Genomic DNA, 22947 nt, shown 5'->3' with positions numbered 1-22947 from the left:
TGCAAATGTACTATGCCAATTCTACTTTGAAAATTAGAACCATAAATTGAAACGTCAACCTGTAATAAACTACATATTTTTTTTTTATTACACATCAGTTTCAACCAGAATCGAATAGTAAGTGAACTTCAACTCAAAAAGCTGCGAGTTGAGCTCAAAGAGTGGTATAGTACGTGAGGTTACGATGTATTAACGATTTGAAGTGGTACATTGTGTGCTTTGATCAGTAACTCTTATGTTGTGCAAATAACATACTCGACTTTATACCATAAAAACGTTGTAATACCGCCTCACCCAGTTTTTTATGACCATATTTGATTTGTCAACTACGCTATTCTGTATCATGTTAGAAGTACACTATTGAAACCACGGCCAGTTTGTAGATGCTGTAAAACTGTACTTTTATACCATACATGACAAAGATAAATTACTATAAGGAACGTTAATGGTGCTCTCTACGATATAATACCAAGTTGCCATTCGGATAAGGAATATGGTATAGAGAAGAGTTACCAATTGACAAGATGTCTTTCATTGTATTCACTCATTTTGTTCTTAGGATTTGGTTGTCGTCTGTAGTGCTGGGTGAGTTATTTATGCATCGCTTATGAACTCAATTACAGATCATTTTAAAATATGTATTTAAACGTATATGGAAATATGTCATTGCCTATTGCATTTGTATAACTAATTTCAATGGGGTTTCTTAAGTAGTATATTCTGCATAACTTAACATAATCTGCAACCCAAATACAAGTCGATCATATGAGGATACAAATCATATCACTAAATTCGGAAATTTTCATGCAACGACGCAATCGCAAGACCGACAGGTGAAAATGCCACAAACATAAATGAATATTAAACAAGCTTTATTTACATATTAATCATAATTTTGGTGAATTCTGATTTAAGAATTAAATGATACAAAGTTTAATCAAGTGATGATTGTGTCGTAATGTTGATTTTGGTTAAATGGCATTAGTTTTTGCGTTATGGAACGGATTGGTACATACTTATTGATTGCTAAAATATAGAATTAAAAATAATTAAACAAGATTGGTGTACCTCTGGATGGGTAAGCCACAGGGACTTTTTTAAATGAACGACCACCAGATGCTTATTTTTACAAATAATATTTATGGACTAAGAAATTTGCAATATAATGCAAGACAACCAGCTCAAAACTAATTTAGTCCGAAATATGATCGACACATTTTGAAACTTATCATAACATTTTCATGTTGCATTTGACATTATAAAGTATCAAATATTGCTAAAAGTAAATTTGTTAGTATTTTTTTCCGCTGCTGTTGTTTTTTGCTATTTACAGGTCTTACCAAAGGACAATGTTCAACAGGAGGTAAGTAGACATTCTCCACTTGAATTTTAAAGTATCCGCAATTTTATTGAATGTGGTGTGTCGGGGTGTGTCGTAACCACATTAATTCCTGGAAAGGGTGTTGGTCAGATCTAGGGCAGTTCCCTCCGCGGAGTAAAGTCTGCTTCTATTTGACTTCAAAATTTATATTGACAGGCGTTCAAACGAATTGATGATGTTTGTTTCTCTACTAGTGGTCATGAGAGTTCAAACACAATTTCGAAAATGCATTGATTTGATCATACCGCATACTGCAGAATCCCTAATTAACAAGAAGGTGAAAATGTCGTCCATAAGGATAACATAAACTTTACCATGACATTAAATTATATATAAGATTACATTATGCAATCAAATACTCTTATCATTCAGGTGCTGTAGTTGGAGCAATATTTATTTCGTGGTTAACAACATTGGTGGTCAACGGGTTGTGTCGTAACCACATTAATCCCTGGAAAGGGTGTTGGTCAGATCTGGGGCAGTTCCCTCGGCGGAGTAAAGTCTGCTTCTCTCCTCTGAATCATTTGTTTTTAATTAAGGACGTGTTCATTGCATTGATACATGTTTCTACCTTATTAGTTTTGCATATATTTTTGAAAGTGTTCAGACTGTATCTTTTCACCATTGCTTTAATTTTACGAAAAGGAATTGCAATAACGCCTTACTGAGATTGTGTCACTAAAAGCATGTTTAATTACCACATCTCCCAGCGCTGTCAATAATATGATCGTTGACAAAATGAAAATAATCTTTCCACATCTATCATCATGCATGGTTAAAAGTATCCATCAATTTTGAGGAAAATCTATATTTTGTTTCATTAAGTAAGCATTTTAGAGGTTCATGTCTGAGTGAACTATAAAGGACTTGATTGTTTTGTAATCAAATGATTTAATATTGTTGACGTATATACCTTTCCATTATCAGAGTGCGAAGCAAGTTACTTCGATCCTGATCTAGTCATAACACCAAATCAGGATTGTTTTGCGAATCATTCAACTGTTACTCTCTCTTGCTCGGTTAAACTTGGTGGACCACCATTTAACACATGCCAAAATGGCACATGGGAGCTTCCATCGGCCTCGTGCGATGGTATGTACATACGACAACTAATTTAACTATCAGAATATCCAAACTGTTCAATAGATTGATATATATTGTTTGATTCCTCGAGATGTTAAACATTTCAATTATCAGTTCACATTACAAGAGTAGAAATATACCCTAACCAGTATATGCTGTTGTTTATACAATGTGGTTGATGACCACTTATACACGGTACTTGAGGGTATGCAGGAAACTATTTGTATCATCGGTCATCAATTCTGTAGGACTAGATAATAATTGATTTAATTAACCACCACTTAACCAACACATGCCAAAATGGCACAGGGGCGCTCCCTTCCGCAACGTATGTATGTATGTATGTGTGAATATTAGATCCTCTTGTAAGCTGGAACTCGCGAAGAGGTCATCACTGGCTTATCAAAGCCGCAAGCTGGCCGAAGTCAGTCTCTTTGGAATATAATGCCAAGTTATTGACGAAATATTTGTAAGGTGTTTAGCTAGCACGTTATGTCTTGATCTGGCAAAATGGGACGTTTGTTATACAAATTATATAGTATCATACTAGTACTTGAAGACAGTGACATTACGGTTTATAGCAATGATAAAATGGAGACTTACTAGTTGTCCATTTGTCAGCACTGCAGGAATAACAACAACACAAATAGTCGAACTGGAAACCTCTCGACGTGTAAGTTGTAATCCATAAGCCCTTGCAGGTTTCTCCCACATTTGTGGTCGCTTAAGCGTCGTAAATTTAACTGCTGATTATTATTATTATTTATAAGTGTGACAGAATATAATTATATTGCACATTATCAACTTGAAGCCATACCACAGCATGACGGACAAGACAATGTGTATCTTGGTGGTTGCTGGTTTCTTCGTATGACATGTCATCTAATGTACTTCGATTTTCAGGATTTACATGCGATCCACCTAGTGTTGGAGACAGTGTTATCTTAACGCCAAATAAGACCACATACCTTGCTAGAGAAACTGTCAGTTTTTCATGTGGTGGCCTAAACTTGACCGGACCAAGCGATGCTTCCTGTGGACCAGGTGGAATATGGGAACCAAGCACGATACCAGTTTGTGAGAGTAAGTCACAACAATGGCCTTATATAGTCTGTATGCAAGGAGTATTTAATTCCTTCAGTGGTTATAACATGAACCTTTGTAAATAAGGAAAATACCACCTTGATGGGCGTATATACAGGAGAGGAAGGTGTGGTGGCTTCACCCCCCCCCCCCCCCCACACACACAGTGAAAGTCAAAATTTGGTTTCAGATCGATGCCAAATCGGACTCTTAATAGTAATAGAACAAAGAAAAAGAAGAAAGAAGAACTAGTATGCTTTATTGTTTCTACTGTCTGTCAACATTGTTGTCGGTTGTCCATTTTCAGCTTTTTGTAACGTTCTGCCGGAGATTGTTAATGGTAACGTGAACAGTACCGACCAAATCGACTTAGGAGATGAACTCGACATAGTCTGTAGAGCAAATTATTCAGTCCCAGCAGGAGAGGACCCTTTCATCAGATGTAACGGAGAGCAATGGAGCTCGATACCCACGTGTTATCGTCAGTATAAACTCCCACAGTATTTTGCCACGTTTGATGTTACATTTTAATAATACCAAGGGTGCTATACTAAGGCATCAAGGATCATCTTACATGCACTGTTTGCCTTCTTTTAACATTCTTGTTGTTGCAATACTTTAAAGATGGAAAGTTAAACGGTATGCATGCGTTAATAATGATAGTGAGAAGCATTGTATCCTTATAACTGGTTTAATGTTGGGATGAAACTTCGTTAGGATACTTTATTGATAAATGCCTTTTTAAGCTACCGTGCCATTACGTAGTCACGCGGTTAGGCCATTTCACGTTACAAATGGTACCGTACTATATATATAATCCTACGTATGATAAACGTCTATATATGAAGTTCCACCTTGAGAGATAACACTGCGATTGTAGACAATAGTCGGACTATGTGAATTTTGATTCTACTGTCACAACTAAGCTATGGAGTCAGTTCTAGACTAGTTCTTCATATAGATGGTTTCACGCGTTATTTCATATTCTTTTCCATCCAAGCTCAATGCAAACCTCTTGAAGAACCTGAATACGGTATAGTTTCACCAGGTTTGGCCCAAGGGATCACGGTAAACTATTCTTGTGAATGGGGATTTGAGCTAAACGGGACGAGATCTGTCGAATGCCAAAACGCTACCTGGTCAGTTCACACTACACCAACTTGTGATGGTAAGTCAATTCCAAAGAGAATGAAAAGAAACAATTTAATACCATTTCCTCAATTCTGAAAGTACGTATAGTATACTTCCCCAGGAGTGACTTTGAAAGACACTATAATAAAGCATAAAAGGTTAGGGACAACAGCATCTCATGTAAAGGGGAAGTTCATTGATGATGTACATACAGTATCACACACAACAAGACAGACTGCTATAGTAACCACCTAGCGGTGTTTTCAGAGTTCCAAGCCATTATCATATGACTGGGTGAACGGGACATCAATGAGAGAAATGATGGCGTGAAACCCGAAGTTTGATCATTTTACCAATGTGTTTTCTTAAGAACTTGTAACGGGGACATTTTCAAACTATGTAATATTAAAGTATGTTGCTTCTAAACGTTAATTTGTTCACTAACAGATATACGCAAGTTTCATATACGACAGACCGTGTTTATTAAAGTCTTACGAATTACTCCACCCTTACACTGACAACACTTATGGGTTATAAAAACTTGGCAATAATTGTTAAAAGATCAGCAGGTTACTGTTATCATACTGGCCACCTGATAAGGACCAAAGTTTATTACCTTTTAAAAGTCCAATAGGCTATAAGATGTACAATATCATTGTTTGAACAGTCAGAGGTATTTCATACATAAAGCCCCAAATAGTGGCTATGTGAATTTTAATGCGTCCGTTGAGATATTGCGGTGCCATATTCAAATCTGCTGACACAGTTTGCGTAAACACAGAAGAAGAGTATTTTGTCACTACCTAAATTAAATTGTAAATTGGCTTAAGGTGTTTTCTTCATGCTTCAAAGGTTGCCGTTGAGCTTAAATGCCCGTAAAATACCATTTTCATTGCCAACCTAAACTTGAATGTTGATTTCGCAGAAGGGTTTTCTAGATAGGCTGTTATTTTTATTGCTTTTTATTAATCACTTCTATAAATATGGGAAATATGAGAATTATGAAATTGAAAATGCGCTTTTTCAATTCACCTTATAACAAGTTAAAGTATAGTTTTTCACCACTTGATCTTTTGCAAATGAATGTGCTCCGTATACAATGTTACATTTCAAGTGAGGACGGAAAAATCGAAGTCTCTTATAGAACAAATAATATTCTTTATGGTACCTTCACTAATAGTGGGTTAACGGAAAGAGTCGTTTTTTAGACCTACATACAGCCAAATTATTGTCGATTACTATGCGTATATGTAAACGATATCAGGGTGCTTTTGCAATGTTGTTTGCACAACTCTAGTGCTTACATTTAAACCAAATATCTTTTACGTTTATTCTTTCCCGAAGCTAAACCTTGTTTTCCATCATTTGAACAACAAAACCATCTCGTTTACGAACCAGTTAATTATGTCTACCGAAATGGGAGTACTGTAAATTTCTCTTGCGAAGGGGATTCCCGACTCGAGGGCGAGCCTTTCGCTATCTGTTTGTACGGGAACTGGAGTAACTCTCCAGACTGCCTTGGTATAATTCAAATTTCGTTTTATTTTATAGAGTTTTAATACTTGATGTCTAACTCGTATCAAATAACCACGTTCGGTGCATAATCGAATGTGATATATGTTGCAGACTAGAATTAAAATTCTCTTTCGAAATTTGTATAAAATGATGACTTTCGGTTCATTATCGCATGTTACAGATCATAACAACTAGACATAAACTTAGTACACTGTGTAAAGCTGTTTATGTTATTCCAATTACAGATTTTGAAAAACCCGTTTATTAATCATTTAACGAGACACGTATATAGTACTGGGATCTTGTATCGACGGTTGCTTGATTAACATGTTTGGTAATTACGTACCAGCTCCTTGTACACATCAGCATTGGTGAAGCGTGCCTAATAGTTGTGTAATTTTGGTGCTCCGATTGATTGATTGACAATTTCTTTGATTGGTTGATAGTGATTCGTATATTGATTAATTGATCGTAGTAGTTACTTCAGCAGATCAACCATATTATACTTCATCACGCAATGTTTGATTATAAAGCAACAACTTGGGTATTTTCTCTTTTAGCTTTTCTTTAGGACTTTTACCTGTGGCTTACAAAATATGTTAGTTTTTGGTAATGAATGACACGCTATAAATATTATTATCCATTTCTTCCCACAGAATCTTGCAATGTTACTGGAGTTCCAAATTCTAACTTGACGGAAAGTACACTGCTCCCAGACAGCAAATCAACAACGGTAGAATGTGATAATGGATTCACTTTTTTTGAAGGGCGAAGTGGCTTTGACCTCAAATGTAGTAATGGTACTCTAAGCCGTGAAATACCAATAAAATGTTTCGGTAAGTTAAGATACGACTACAGAATGGTGTAATTTCTAGGAGCTTCATCCATTAATTGGCCAGAACACTAAACCAAAATCACAAGGTCATCATTGTCAAATTGACCCTTACCTCAACATTCCTTCTTTTCTAAACGGTTGTGGCGATTATGCAACTATGATATATAGAGTGGCAATACGGTATATCATCACCTAATTTGCATATAAACAGGTAGTTGACAACTGCAATGACGTGACCTCTGTGCTTGGAGTATTCAAGATTCTGATTTCTGTATTAACGATTCCATCACCTCAAACGCCCCAACCGCCCTAAAATTCAGTTGCAGTCAACAAATATGTGCAACTATACAACTGTACAACAATATCCATGTAATTGTCGTAAGGCGGACGGGTGCGTTATGCCTGATATACTGTTAGGGACATTACAACATGATGTTTAGCCTTGTTTTTTTCTTTGGTTTTATATGTAAACCAAATTAAATAAGTTGACGATTGGTTGGCTGTTAATTCTTCCTTTGCCTCTTGTAACAGCCGATTGCCAAACGGTAGCAAATATACCTAACGGTCATATAACTAGCAGTGTGTACCACGGAGTAACAGTAAACATCTCGTGTGATCCTGGATATCTGCTGAAAGGGCCTTCAACAGCCTTGTGTGACGACGGTAATTGGACGCCAGAAATAGTGTCTTCCTGTGATGGTAAACATCTTATTACCTTTATTGTGCAATTTAATTATGTGAAGATAACTTGATGCTTTCATGTTAATGTTCCATTTCACATTCAATCCAATTAGTTGAGCAATGTGCGAGGATTATGAAATTCGTCCGAAAACTGAATACTACCTGTGGCCTCCTATGGCAGTTAATTATCAAACGAACTTCAGATCCGGTTATTCTATACAAAATACGATGGAAAGTGCTTTCTGTTCTCAGAAAATATGACAGTGCTAGGCTGTAAAGCTAACAGAAAAACTGACTCTCTCAAATATATCCTATGTTGTAAAACGAATTGACTAGTTTCCATTCTGTGCAAGTTCATGTGTTTTATGATATTTGGTTTTCAGGGAATTATGCTGTTAATGCAATGACGCTGCTTTCGTTATTGATAAGGGTTCCTCCACGTGTCAAATTTTCTTTTGGTGGCAACTTTTATTATTAATAAATATAATAAATACAGCTATCATGCGAATGACTTAGATAGTAGAAAGACTCTTCAGCGTTCAAGAGAGCAATTTATTGTCAACCCTCCCCCACCACCACCACACCAAATCCCCACCACCACCAAACAAAAAAGAAAAAGAGAATAATATATTAAAACCACAGTTAAACAACATATTTCCCTGAAATCGTGCTATGGAAAATATGTATGTTAGAGTATTTCTGTTATTTTACTCAACTAAGTAGTAGTACAGTGGGTTCGACGACAGTTTCAACGGTTTCAGACGGGACAACGCCATTGACTAATGAAACAACGCCGTCTCGTGGTACAAATGCAAGGGTTTTCTAACTTAAACATTAACAAAACCTCAATCTTCTCATGTAATAGTTTCCATAGTACATACAAAAATATTAACTTGACAATTTCTCGCAATTTATTACGGAAATACCAGTAAAGGCAAACTGGACAATATATGTTAAAATGTTTCCGTAGGTCTGTTAAAAATGTTCTACCAAAAAACATTTCCACCATGAGTGTTGCGATAACTTGATACAAATATTCGACATAATTTGTGTGATATGAATTGGCCTTAAATCGTTTGTTTGGGAGTATTCCGGTTAAATATAATGAAGTAGTCTTATCGTTAAAATCTTTTCTATTATTGTTTTATATATATCACAACCTCTCTCCATAATTTTAACTAGCTGATGTCACTACATCTATGGAAACAACTTCTGATGTCACTACAGGTAGGCATTTCATTCTTAGCATTATAAATGCAGATAATTTGATTTCCTTTATGAAATATTTCTCAATGATTCTTTTGATTTGTATGTCAACTTTCTGTAGATATACTATAGAGTAACTTTAGATACATGTGACGAGCATGTTGGAATTACCAAAGCGGACGGATTTCATAATTAGTTGTTGACAGTGATAATAGCTACATAAACGCTGAACCGGTTATTCGTGTACGTTGCGTCTCGCATGTGCCTGCAGAATGTAACTTTGATTCACTTAGAGTAAATGATTTCAAATTTAAATTCAAATTTGAATCGCAAGGTGTTTATGAAACGGTGTTTTACTTAATCATACAGGTCTTAGTAGTAGTACAGTGGGTTCGACGACAGTTTCAACGGTTTCAGACGGGACACCGCCATTGACCGATGAAACAACGCCTTCTCGTGGTACAAGTGAGAGTTTGTTCTATCCTAAACATTAACAAAACCTCAATCTTCTCATGTAAAATTTTCCATAGTACATACAAAAATATGAACTTGACAATTTCTCGCTATTGATTACGGAAATAACAGTATAGGCAAACTGGACAATATATGTTAAAATGTTTCCGTAAGTCTGTTAAAAATGTACTACCAAAAGACATTTCCACCATGAGTGTTGCGATAACTTGATACAAATATTCGACATCATTTGTGTGATATGAATTGGCCTTAAATCGTTTGTTTCGGAGTATTCCGGTAAAATATAATGAAGTAGTATTATCGTTAAAATCTTTTCTATTATTGTTTTATATATATCACAACCTCTCTCCATAATTTTAACTAGCTGATGTCACTACATCTATGGAAACAACTTCTGATGTCACTACAGGTAGGCATTTCATTCTTAGCATTATAAATGCAGATAATTTGATTTCCTTTATGAAATACTTCTCAATGATTCTTTTGATTTGTATGTCAACTTTCTGTAGATATACTAGAGTAACTTAAGATACATGTGACGAGCATGTTGGAATTACCAAAGCGGACGGATTTCATAATTAGTTGTTGACAGTGATAATAGCTACATATACGCTGAACCGGTTATTCGTGTACGTTGCGTCTCACATGTGCCTGCAGAATGTAACTTTGATTCACTAAGAGTAAATGATTTCCATTTAAATTCATATTTGAATCGCAAGGTGTTTATGAAACGGTATTTTACTTAATCATACAGGTCTTAGTAGTAGTACAGTGGGTTCGACGACAGTTTCAACGGTTTCAGACGGGACACCGCCATTGACCGATGAAACAACGCCTTCTCGTGGTACAAGTGAGAGTTTGTTCTATCCTAAACATTAACAAAACCTCAATCTTCTCATGTAAAATTTTCCATAGTACATACAAAAATATGAACTTGACAATTTCTCGCTATTGATTACGGAAATAACAGTATAGGCAAACTGGACAATATATGTTAAAATGTTTCCGTAAGTCTGTTAAAAATGTACTACCAAAAGACATTTCCACCATGAGTGTTGCGATAACTTGATACAAATATTCGACATCATTTGTGTGATATGAATTGGCCTTAAATCGTTTGTTTGGGAGTATTCCGGTTAAATATAATGAAGTAGTCTTATCGTTAAAATCTTTTCTATTATTGTTTTATATATATCACAACCTCTCTCCATAATTTTAACTAGCTGATGTCACTACATCTATGGAAACAACTTCTGATGTCACTACAGGTAGGCATTTCATTCTTAGCATTATAAATGCAGATAATTTGATTTCCTTTATGAAATATTTCTCAATGATTCTTTTGATTTGTATGTCAACTTTCTGTAGATATACTAGAGTAACTTTAGATACATGTGACGAGCATGTTGGAATTAAAAAAGCGGACGGAATTAATAATAAGTTGTTGACAGTGATAATAGCTACATAAACGCTGAACCGGTTATTCGTGTACGTTGCGTCTTGCATGTGCCTGCAGAATGTAACTTTGATTCACTTAGAGTAAATGATTTCCATTTAAATTCAAATTTGAATCGCAAGGTGTTTATGAAACGGTATTTTACTTAATCATACAGGTCTTAGTAGTAGTACAGTGGGTTCGACGACAGTTTCAACGGTTTCAGACGGGACACCGCCATTGACCGATGAAACAACGCCTTCTCGTGGTACAAGTGAGAGTTTGTTCTATCCTAAACATTAACAAAACCTCAATCTTCTCATGTAAAATTTTCCATAGTACATACAAAAATATGAACTTGACAATTTCTCGCCATTTATTACGGAAATACCAGTATAGGCAAACTGAACAATATATTTTAAAATGTTTCCGTATGTCTGTTAAAAATGTACTACCAAAAGACATTTCCACCATGAGTGTTGCGATAACTTGATACAAATATTCGACATAATTTGTGTGATATGAATTGGCCTTAGATCCATTGTTTGGGAGTGTTCCGGTAAAATATAATGAAGTAGTCTTATCGTTAAAATCTTTTCTATTATTGTTTTATATATATCACAACCTCTCTCCATAATTTTAACTAGCTGACGTCACTACATCTATGGAAACAACTTCTGATGTCACTACAGGTAGGCATTTCATTCTTAGCATTATAAATGCAGATAATTTGATTTCCTTTATGAAATATTTCTCAATGATTCTTTTGATTTGTATGTCAACTTTCTGTAGATATACTAGAGTAACTTTAGATACATGTGACGAGCATGTTGGAATTACCAAAGCGGACGGATTTCATAATTAGTTGTTGACAGTGATAATAGCTACATATACGCTGAACCGGTTATTCGTGTACGTTGCGTCTCACATGTGCCTGCAGAATGTAACTTTGATTCACTTAGAGTAAATGATTTCCATTTAAATTCATATTTGAATCGCAAGGTGTTTATGAAACGGTGTTTTACTTAATCATACAGGTCTTAGTAGTAGTACAGTGGGTTCGACGACAGTTTCAACGGTTTCAGACGGGACACCGCCATTGACCGATGAAACAACGCCTTCTCGTGGTACAAGTGAGAGTTTGTTCTATCCTAAACATTAACAAAACCTCAATCTTCTCATGTAAAATTTTCCATAGTACATACAAAAATATGAACTTGACAATTTCTCGCCATTTATTACGGAAATACCAGTATAGGCAAACTGAACAATATATTTTAAAATGTTTCCGTATGTCTGTTAAAAATGTACTACCAAAAGACATTTCCACCATGAGTGTTGCGATAACTTGATACAAATATTCGACATAATTTGTGTGATATGAATTGGCCTTAGATCCATTGTTTGGGAGTGTTCCGGTAAAATATAATGAAGTAGTCTTATCGTTAAAATCTTTTCTATTATTGTTTTATATATATCACAACCTCTCTCCATAATTTTAACTAGCTGATGTCACTACATCTATGAAAACAACTTCTGATGTCACTACAGGTAGGCATTTCATTCTTAGCATTATAAATGCAGATAATTTGATTTCCTTTATGAAATATTTCTCAATGATTCTTTTGATTTGTATGTCAACTTTCTGTAGATATACTAGAGTAACTTTAGATACATGTGACGAGCATGTTGGAATTACCAAAGCGGACGGAATTAATAATAAGTTGTTGACAGTGATAATAGCTACATAAACGCTGAACCGGTTATTCGTGTACGTTGCGTCTTGCATGTGCCTGCAGAATGTAACTTTGATTCACTTAGAGTAAATGATTTCCATTTAAATTCAAATTTGAATCGCAAGGTGTTTATGAAACGGTATTTTACTTAATCATACAGGTCTTAGTAGTAGTACAGTGGGTTCGACGACAGTTTCAACGGTTTCAGACGGGACACCGCCATTGACTAATGAAACAACGCCTTCTCGTGGTACAAGTGAGAGTTTGTTCTATCCTAAACATTAACAAAACCTCAATCTTCTCATGTAAAATTTTCCATAGTACATACAAAAATATGAACTTGACAATTTCTCGCTATTGATTACGGAAATAACAGTATAGGCAAACTGGACAATATATGTTAAAATGTTTCCGTAAGTCTGTTAAAAATGTACTACCAAAAGACATTTCCACCATGAGTGTTGCGATAACTTGATACAAATATTCGACATAATTTGTGTGATATGAATTGGCCTTAAATCGTTTGTTTGGGAGTATTCCGGTTAAATATAATGAAGTAGTCTTATCGTTAAAATCTTTTCTATTATTGTTTTATATATATCACAACCTCTCTCCATAATTTTAACTAGCTGATGTCACTACATCTATGAAAACAACTTCTGATGTCACTACAGGTAGGCATTTCATTCTTAGCATTATAAATGCAGATAATTTGATTTCCTTTATGAAATATTTCTCAATGATTCTTTTGATTTGTATGTCAACTTTCTGTAGATATACTAGAGTAACTTTAGATACATGTGACGAGCATGCTGGAATTACCAAAGCGGACGGAATTAATAATAAGTTGTTGAAGTGATAATAGCTACTCATACGCTGAACCGGTTATTCGTGTACGTTGCGTCTCACATGTGCCTGCAGAATGTACCTTTGATTCACTTTGAGTAAATGATTTCCATTTAAATTCAAATTTGTATCGCAAGGTGTTTATGAAACGGTGTTTTACTTAATCATACAGGTCTTAGTAGTAGTACAGTGGGTTCGACGACAGTTTCAACGGTTTCAGACGGGACACCGCCATTGACTAATGAAACAACACCGTCTCGTGGGACAAGTGAAAGTTTGTTCTATCCTAAACATTAACAAAACCTCAATCTTGTCATGAAAATTTTTCCATAGTACATACAAAAATATGAACTTGACAATTTCTCGCTATTGATTACGGAAATACCAGTATAAGCAAACTGGACAATATATGTTAAAATGTTTCCGTAAGTCTGTTAAAAATGTACTACCAAAAGACATTTCCACCATGAGTGTTGCGATAACTTGATACAAATATTCGACATAATTTGTGTGATATGAATTGGCCTTAAATCGTTTGTTTGGGAGTATTCCGGTTAAATATAATGAAGTAGTCTTATCGTTAAAATCTTTTCTATTATTGTTTTATATATATCACAACCTCTCTCCATAATTTTAACTAGCTGATGTCACTACATCTATGGAAACAACTTCTGATGTCACTACAGGTAGGCATTTCATTCTTAGCATTATAAATGCAGATAATTTGATTTCCTTCATAAAATGTTTCTCAATGACCCTTTTGATATTTATGCCAACTTAGATATACTATAGTAACTGTAGACACATGTGACGAGCATGTTTGCATTACCGATGCGGACGGAGTTACTATTGGTTGTTGACATTGATAACCTAAGCATAAGCTGGACTGGTTATTCGTGTACGTTGCGTTTTACATCTACCGACAGAATGTATAACTTTGATTCATTGAGAGTATTTGATTTCCATGTAAATTCAAATATGAATATTAAGTTTTTTATGAAACTGTTTTTGCTTTATCATGTAGGTCCCAGTAGTAGTCCAGTGGGTTCGACGACAGTTTCAACGGTTTCAGACGGGACACCGCCATTGACTAATGAAACAACGCCGTCTCGTGGTACAAGTGCAAGTTTTTTCTATCTTAAACATCAACATATCTCAGTCATAATATTCGAAATTTTACCTTGTAGATAAACAACATATTGACTTGACCAGTTCATGCTAAGAAAATTCCAATTGGCAACATTGATTTAAAACATTTCCGTTGCTGTTCCGTGGATCAAAAGAGTACTGTAAAACAATTCCATCATAGAGATTGATATAAAACATGATACAGATGGTTTATATTGATTATATGACTTAAATGTTGATATTTTGTCTCCGAGCATTCCACACCTAATAAATATTGTTTTTGTTTTAATGTTATCAATGTATAACCCAAATTCCCTTCGAAATTAGAACTTTTTTGATTTATTTAGAGTTTGATGTATCAACATCACGCGAACCAATTCCAATTCTCTCCTGTTTGTTTACAATATGTATGTTTTTTTGAAATTGGAAAATGTACAATTGTCATGAATAGAAACTGGACATTTCATTGCATTTATTTGCATAAATTGCCCAAATTACCTTTCTCATCTCGAGAAGGCGCCCCTAATCTTAAAATATGAATAAAATGAGATTAATTAAAATGTTTTAAACCATTTTCATTTTCCTCGTAGCGATACCGTGCCCTCCTCCAGTTCTTACGGACCTAAATAGTCGGATAGATATAGAGCTTGATGAATATCCTCATGAAACCATTGTTACCTTCTCATGCCTCGGTGACTTCATTTTGAAAGGGATTTTGACTTCCACCTGTGTCCATGGTATATGGGTTTCGCAGAACTACCCCACCTGTGTGGGTAAGTTGCTAGATTAACAAACATTCTCACGCTTTGCATCGCGAAGACTTTCTTTGATATAAACAAAATTTGTTTTAGAATACATTCGGACGCCGGGTACCATCACTTCACAATATTCAAACGAGTGAATACTTATATTACTGGGCTTGGATTTTTCAACAAGCTTATTATATTTGTGGTGGTAAATAAATACATATTAGTTAACATCCTGTTGAAAATGTGGAGGTTTTATTAGTTGAAATTGTTGAATATGGATCAGAAGTGAGACAGCTTGGAATATGCCATAGTTTCAAACCGACACAACATGTTTCATTTTGGATTGAATGCAAATGTTACCACGATGCTAAGTAGGTGCGGTGCTCAGTATTCATCAGATACAAATGTATGTACCCTCGTTTTCATTAACAAATTGTTAACAATAACTTCTTATGTACTTCAATCTGTTTTCAGCTTTCGACTCCGTTGAAGAAGAACTCATTGAAATCATTGAGGTGGAATTTTACTTATTAGTTTGAACTATATAGTGTAACCTTTAGATAATTGTTAGATTCCTCAATATTTTGTCGAATAACGACATCTTAAATCACAAACTCACACAACGATTATTTTCATTATTGACAATTATTGATATCTCCTCTGATTCATCTAACGCATCTACGCTAATGTTAATATGTCTTACATCATAGTTAATGTAACACTTTACATTTATTTTATTTTGGAAATTTGATTTTCCATGAGGGTTAATTTTATGGCACTTCACATGTACTTAATGGTCAGGTATACGATACTGCAAGATTGTGCTAAAATTTAACCGTAACGGCAACTTTGGCAAGACCATTATTCAATGCTGAAGTGTCTAAAGAATGAAATAACTACTAAAGACGATTTTCCTGAACACCCGCTGATGAGGTTATTAAAAAGGATATATGGAAAAACATTGTAAATCATTCACAGACAACCTTTACAACAAATACTACTACTGAAGAAGTTAGAGACGCAGCTGAAACTATTCAGTTTGCTACCAGTGATGACAGCTTTACACGGAATGACCCTACCAGACTACAACTGATTATCCAATCCCTAGAAAATGTGGTGGACACGAACGATGTTTCCATGAACGTACGTACATGGTATCCAACAACTATTACCTATTAAGTTTAAGTTTAACTGGAAACAAAATATAACGAGAACTCTGAACGTTTCAATAACGAAATGAAAACCTAAGCTACATGAAAAGTAAATTAGTTTAAAACCATTTATTCTTTTTTAATGTATGTAATTGTATTCCAGTTTATTTTTAACCCCGAGCAACTAATTGAGGGAGAGTTCTATAAAAACAGAACATTTTTAAAGAGTAAACTGAAATCAATACAGCTAATGAAACATGTTTGACTTCCATCAATATTTGCAGTTAACAAAGTCTGCTAGCAGGTTTTAATGTAGAGCTATACACCATACAATCCGTAATGTTATGAGGGGGAGAGGGAGAGGGGGGTGGGCTATTATTTTTACCGGAGGAACTGTCGCTGATTTTTAATGATTGCATAAATGTGTTGAACATCTTCTCACCAGGTTACCACGCCCGTCATAAACATCGCGAATAACTTAATGGAATTTGATGAAAGCTCCCTACTAAACATCTCTGGAAGAGTCGTAGATGCACTAGAACAACAAATATCTTCATTCCAAAGCAGTGGAGAAAGTGGCAACTATAGCTTGGTACTAAACAACATTGGTATCAAAACCGCTAAACTGAACTTGAATGCCTTCGGAGATAGTTTTGGGTTTGGTTACATATTTCCCGACGAGCAATCCCCAAGCTTGGATGGTGATTTGATAAGAGACAATACGCGTCTTTTTGCCAGTGGAGATAAAGTGCCAGACCGAAATACTGCGTCTTCAATATCAATTCCAAAATCTGTCCTAGAAAGTACAGGTAAACCATTCACACCAAGGTATTACATTGCTTGAGATCACACGTTTAATAATAACTGAGACCTCTACCAATATATATATATATATATATATATATATATATATATATATATATATATATATATATATATATATACATATATATATATATATATATATATATATATATATATTCTTTATTACAACATGAGGTATATTACGTTATTTTTGTTACATTTCCGTGCAGGTCTGCCAGCATTGGAATTACCTGTAAGCTTCGCAGTCTACACAAGTTCAAAGTTATTTATGTCTTCGAACATGTCCAAAGAAGACAGAATCGCTAGTCAAATCATTTCAGCCAAAGTTGAAGGAGCTCCGAAAATTGAAAAACTTCCGAGAACATCTACCATCACGGCAAAATTTCTGACAAATGTGGTTTGTGGAAGTTCATTTGATGAATACCGTTTTATCACAAACTGTTAATTCCTTTCTCATCGTATAAATATGTTACTTTTCTTGTGCAAATTTCGTTTATTAATAGCAAGGGCAAACCCAGAGAGGTGCCGGACCATTTTGAAAATCCTCTAACACTAAACATAATTTACATGCAGACATCATTTCCATCCAACTAAGGCACCTACAGTGAAAATCTTTAACCTAGTTTCCACCCAGGCATTCCTTACTTTGGATTGATCCTCTCCTATGCACCGATATTTCCACAATCCCGCACGCCCCGCCCCCCCCCCCCCCCCCCTCTTCCTCCTTTGCAGTTCAAAAAATGCTGAATCGGTTACTGATTATCTATTTTTTGTATTCATTAATGAATTAAGATACAATTACAAAACTAAAAGCAAAATGAAGGCAGCCGATAAAAATCACTACTAACGGCTCTTTGGTGATAAACAATGAAGTTACAATCTGTAAACCAAAAATTACGAGTGTTCATATATTCAAAGAGATATTCAAAGATAATTTCATTTCCTACAGATATTAACGAAACGGGAGGTTATTACATCTAGAAAATGTGTATTCTGGAGCTATGATAACGACAACAATGAAGGTACTTGGTCGGTAGAGGGCTGCACCACTAATATCGGTGAATTCGATCTAACTGTGTGTTCATGCGATCATCTTACAAGTTTTGCCATCTTAGCTGTAAGTAAAGTTTGCTACAAAGCCTAAAACAAAAGTGTTTAAAGTACACATACCCTTCGGAAAAGTTTGAATCAGTTTCAAGTGAATAGATAATCCAGTACTCATGTGTGCATATAGTAGAGTTTTTCAAACGGAATCTTTGAGATTGACATAGTTCTAAACGTCTTATGTGGCCAAGGTTATTACAATTTCTTCATTTTCAAAACAAACATCCCTATTCTGGTATCACAATGGTGTTTGTTTTTTATTTACTTATATAACTATACGTATATATGTACATATGCGCTTGTTGTTTCACAGACCAAAGTCCGTACCACTTGGCCACTGTGATTCTGTTGGTGTATGAATTGATCTTTATAATTACATCTGTTTTTATTTTTTTCATGTTAAAGATGAATAATGATTGTTATTTATGTTTCATGTTTGCTTGTAGACCGTAGAAAGAGAAATCAACTGGGTTATTCTGATAGGTTCTATATTTTCAACAATATTGCTTATTCTTACTGTTTGTACCTTGGCATCATGTTTCAGGTAAGTTATGACAATTAATTATGAGCATATATGCTAGTAGACCTTGCTATGTTTTGTTCCTTTTTCCTCACCATTTATTAAAGTATATATGTATATGTATAAAATTTAAACAAATCACAATCAACAAAATATGATACCATTTCCCCTCTTGAGATCTGCTTGCCAAATTGGTATATTTTTAGTATTTGATATATTAAACGTAGATCCATAATCTCCGTGCTTAAGCTTAACGAATCATTCATCTATTTAAACTGTTGCAGGACTTCGAGATTCAAACAGTCAACTTTCATCTACATCAACATTTGTATTTGCCTTCTGGGACTTTTGATTTCATATATACTAAGTTTTGAAGCGGTGCTTCACGATATCGCCTGTGGAGTTGCTTCGGCTGCAGTTCATTACTTTTGCCTCGCTACTGTGACATGGTTAAGCGTAGATTCAATTCATATGTACTTGCTGTTCGTCAGACCTGCTTATACAGCCATCAGGCAGTTCAGCTCTGTTTCATGCTTCATCGCCTACGGTGAGTTTACTCAAATTAAGACATTCATTTAAATATATATATATATATATATATATATATGTATATACATATATATATTGATATATATATTGAGATATATATATATATAAATATATATATTTATATATATGTATATATATATATGTGTACATATATATATATATATATATTATTATTATTATTATTACAGAAAACCAGAGAAATAAGATATGACTCATAATTGACAGATAAGGAGAATAGTTTTAGAAAGTAAATCGGAATTTTCGGTCCCCCTGGGATCTTCGTACCCATACTTGTTCTCGTACTAGTACCCATACTTGTACTCGTACTAGTACCCATACTTGAACTCGTACTAGTACCCATACCAGTACTCGTACTAGTTCACATACGTGTACTCGTACTAGTACCCATAGTTGTACTCGTACTAGTACTCATACCTGTAATCTTACTAGTACCCATACCAGTACTCGTAGTAGTACCCATACTCGTACTAGTACCCATACTCGTACTAGTTCACATACGTGTACTCGTACTAGTACCCATACTCGTACTAGTACCCATACGTGTACTGATTAAGTTGTAAAGTCGTGTGAGAGGGTCTTGGCCTTGAACAAGACTTTAAACCTCTAACTTATTTCTTTCTTTCGTTTTAATAACATGAAAACGACAACGTGATGGGATACATTTCTTTCACCTCACACAGGGTTACCTTTACTGCCTGTGATTCTAGTTGCTGTTTACGCTCGAATTTTTAACACCACTGATCCCGAATTGTAAGTAGCGGAAAATAGTATAGAATAAAAGGAACTAATGATAAATAATAGTTGTACGAAATTTAAGTTGGCTCGTGACATATTTTCAGCTTGATTTATTTCATAGTTTAAGTTATTTAAGTCTCCTTCTTAATATTCAAATAATGTTACACAAAGAAAGTGATAACTTTTGTCAGCTTTATGAGCTTCAATCACATTTTGTTTCAATGATATACATTTTATTGCATCTAAATTGGAAGAAAATTAAGAGTGTTATTGTACAAAAAAAGCATTTCGTTTTCTGAAAGAAAAAAAATTGCAATATTTCGGTACTATAGGGCAATACCGAGATGCGTATAAGATTGCTTTATTTTAGATTATTTTATTCTTCCTCCGTTTATTTATCGTTTTTCATCAATGTGATCAGAAATTTGCTTTTTATTTGTAACATAAATTCTTCATTTTTGAAGTATATTACACCAAACAACACTTTCGAGTACATGTACAAGTAGCAAACAGATAGGTTAAAGGAAACAGAATCGGAAAAAAGCCTTATTGAATAAATCAGAAAATATTGGGATAAGCGTGCCACGGCTCCATCACAAAAGTAACTTAATGTTTTCTTTACATGCAAATTCTTAAATAGTTGCAACTTTCAATACTTATTGTGAATTTGAATTCAAACAAAAACTTTTCGATAATTGGATTAGGTTCATTTCTTTTGCAATCATATAGTATTTCATATCATGAAGTATGAAAAAATTGTAGGAATGTCATCTCCCGTTGTTGTAACCAAAAAGATATCCTGCTTTGAAAAAAAAGAACTGCTTCTTCAGCAACTTATTTTCAACATCTAAAATGAAAGAGTCAGTAACAGGACATTTCCAAAACAAGTGCTCAATATTTTCATTTTCAATTTTACAAAAAGTACAAAGATCGGAATTACTTTTACCCATCAATGAAAGAAGCCTGTTCGTTGCAACAATTCTATGAATACATCTGAACTGGGATCGGGATCTCCATGCCCAAACACTTAAGCACTTTTTAAGACGAGAAAGCTTAGAAAGAAAATTCAAACAGAAGAGATCATTTCCATTTCCAGTAAAATAGATGCCTAATGAGTGAATAGAAATAATAAAGGTAAATATCAAACGGAAACATCACTACCGTAGTTGATAATTTCTGTTTGTTTTTTTTTTTTTTGTATTTCGTTTCTTTCTTGCAGTTGTTTCATCTCGGATGGTCCAACCCTTATTTCTGGTCTCCTGATAATAGATGTCGTCCTTCTGTTGCTAAGCTGCGCCATGTTCTTTTTTATCATTAGAAAAGGGTTGCGCGTATCTTTGTCAGTGACGTCACAGAAAGAGCTCATGAGACGCATGCAGACTTATGCGAGAGTACGTAACGGAATTCTCCTATGGCTGATGACGATTCTATCCTCGGCATTCGGTTACTCGGTCTATATTTATCCCGATTCTTATGCGTTGGAATATCTCTATGCCATTTCCATTTCTGTACAATCTCTTGCGATATTTATAATGTTTTGTTTTGCAAATTATCAAAATAGCAAACAAGTTTTGAAAGTGAATGCAACGGGCTCACAAGGTGACGTCAGAGACGGTGATGACGACACATTTGGGTCAGAACGGGCGGAATCGATGGATGATCATATTCCCATGAATCAACTTGGTTCCGGAATGATTCCAAGACCCAAAATTTGTAATTAATCCAACTTGCTGAGTTAATCGAGTAACGTAGCTATATGTGTTAATATAGTATCTATTATGATTACATAGCCTTTTTTTAATGGTTCTATAGGCAAAGGAATCCAGTACATGATGCGTATAATGGCATATGATTATAATGTTTTATTGTGAAGGGAACTTTAGTATTATATAAGAAAGGTACTAGTTCTCAGAAAGATATGAATGAATATATATATGAATATATATATGAAATAGATATGAATATATCTATATCTATCTATATCTATATATATATATATATATATATATATATATATATATATATATATATATATATATATATATATATATATATATATATGTGTGTGTGTGTGTGTACGGACCTGATGGTGAAATAAGGTTGTTGGTGTTAATAACAAACGCCTGTCATTATAAGCAGGGTTTCACTTTCTAAACATTCTGAAAACTCATGAATATTCAAACTACGCAACGTTTTGCTATAATTACACAATTAATTGCACATTATGTATAGTCACTATCTTTAGCTCAATTAGAAAACCTACTTGATGAATAAATTATATGTTTAAAGCTGGCGAAAAATTGGGGCGAACATCTGCTATTGGGTTGTCCATATAGGATCATATATAGGCCTACGCAAGCTGGAATGCATGAAATATATATAGCACTACATAAGATGTATGAATAGCCCCATCACTAAATCTAAGCATTTTCGTGTTTATTTAGTCAAAACAAAAAAGAACTACCGTCAAGAAGTGTTTCCATGGCTATTCAGATATTCGTCTTTGGAATAACTGGAATATTTATTAATGTCAAATTGGTTGTATCGAGGGTTCATTAAGTCAATTGCTAACACTTATATGTCTGTTCATTATGCTTTAACTTTCCAGAAAGCTTTCCTTATTTCACACAAATAAATAATGAACCAAACAATGTGATGAAACACCATTTTTGTTTTAATAGTTCTTCTACTTGATTTTGTTACAAATAAATTCATTTTATGTTGAGATCGTGCAAGTCTGTTTATTACTTAATTTATTT

At 34.5% G+C, this 22947-nt stretch overlaps 1 protein-coding gene across 26 annotated transcripts; it reads left to right on the top strand.

Annotated features, from left to right (window-relative positions):
• The first annotated feature begins 310 nt into the window (after window positions 1-310).
• Window positions 311-22918, top strand: LOC139978376 (uncharacterized). Of its 26 annotated transcripts, none has more exons than XM_071988533.1 (34): window positions 311-585; window positions 1334-1363; window positions 2309-2473; window positions 3368-3547; window positions 3855-4028; window positions 4548-4715; window positions 6023-6199; window positions 6850-7029; window positions 7560-7727; window positions 8423-8512; window positions 8892-8936; window positions 9285-9380; window positions 9754-9798; window positions 10144-10239; window positions 10613-10657; window positions 11003-11098; window positions 11472-11516; window positions 11862-11957; window positions 12331-12375; window positions 12721-12816; window positions 13190-13234; window positions 13579-13680; window positions 14048-14092; window positions 14431-14520; window positions 15125-15307; window positions 15758-15798; window positions 16262-16426; window positions 16880-17243; window positions 17469-17656; window positions 18209-18376; window positions 18810-18907; window positions 19168-19430; window positions 20134-20203; window positions 21408-22918. In XM_071988533.1, the coding sequence occupies exons 1-34, from the start codon at window positions 525-527 to the stop codon at window positions 21907-21909; spliced, it is 4422 nt and encodes a 1473-aa protein (XP_071844634.1). In that variant the 5' UTR covers window positions 311-524; the 3' UTR covers window positions 21910-22918. The 26 variants fall into 26 exon arrangements, with proteins under 26 accessions (XP_071844634.1, XP_071844640.1, XP_071844638.1 ...); XM_071988539.1 differs by having other exon boundaries at window positions 8423-8518; window positions 9285-9374; XM_071988537.1 differs by having other exon boundaries at window positions 8423-8518; window positions 10144-10233.
• The last annotated feature ends 29 nt before the right edge of the window (window positions 22919-22947 follow it).

The sequence above is a fragment of the Apostichopus japonicus genome, chromosome 13 (genome assembly GCF_037975245.1).
Source record: "Apostichopus japonicus isolate 1M-3 chromosome 13, ASM3797524v1, whole genome shotgun sequence".
Taxonomy (NCBI): Eukaryota; Metazoa; Echinodermata; class Holothuroidea; order Aspidochirotida; family Stichopodidae; genus Apostichopus; species Apostichopus japonicus.
The sequence above is the reverse complement of the archived record's forward strand: the minus strand, read 5'-3'. Positions and strand labels throughout refer to the sequence as shown.

Bases quoted from the DNA above. Each gene is read 5' to 3' on its own strand.
- LOC139978376 (XM_071988532.1), top strand. From the start codon at position 525: ATGTCTTTCATTGTATTCACTCATTTTGTTCTTAGGATTTGGTTGTCG. The intron at 4,029-4,547 runs GTCAGTATAAAC...TTTCCATCCAAG, and splicing joins CTCGATACCCACGTGTTATC to CTCAATGCAAACCTCTTGAA. The intron at 9,381-9,753 runs GTGAGAGTTTGT...AATTTTAACTAG, and splicing joins AACGCCTTCTCGTGGTACAA to CTGATGTCACTACATCTATG.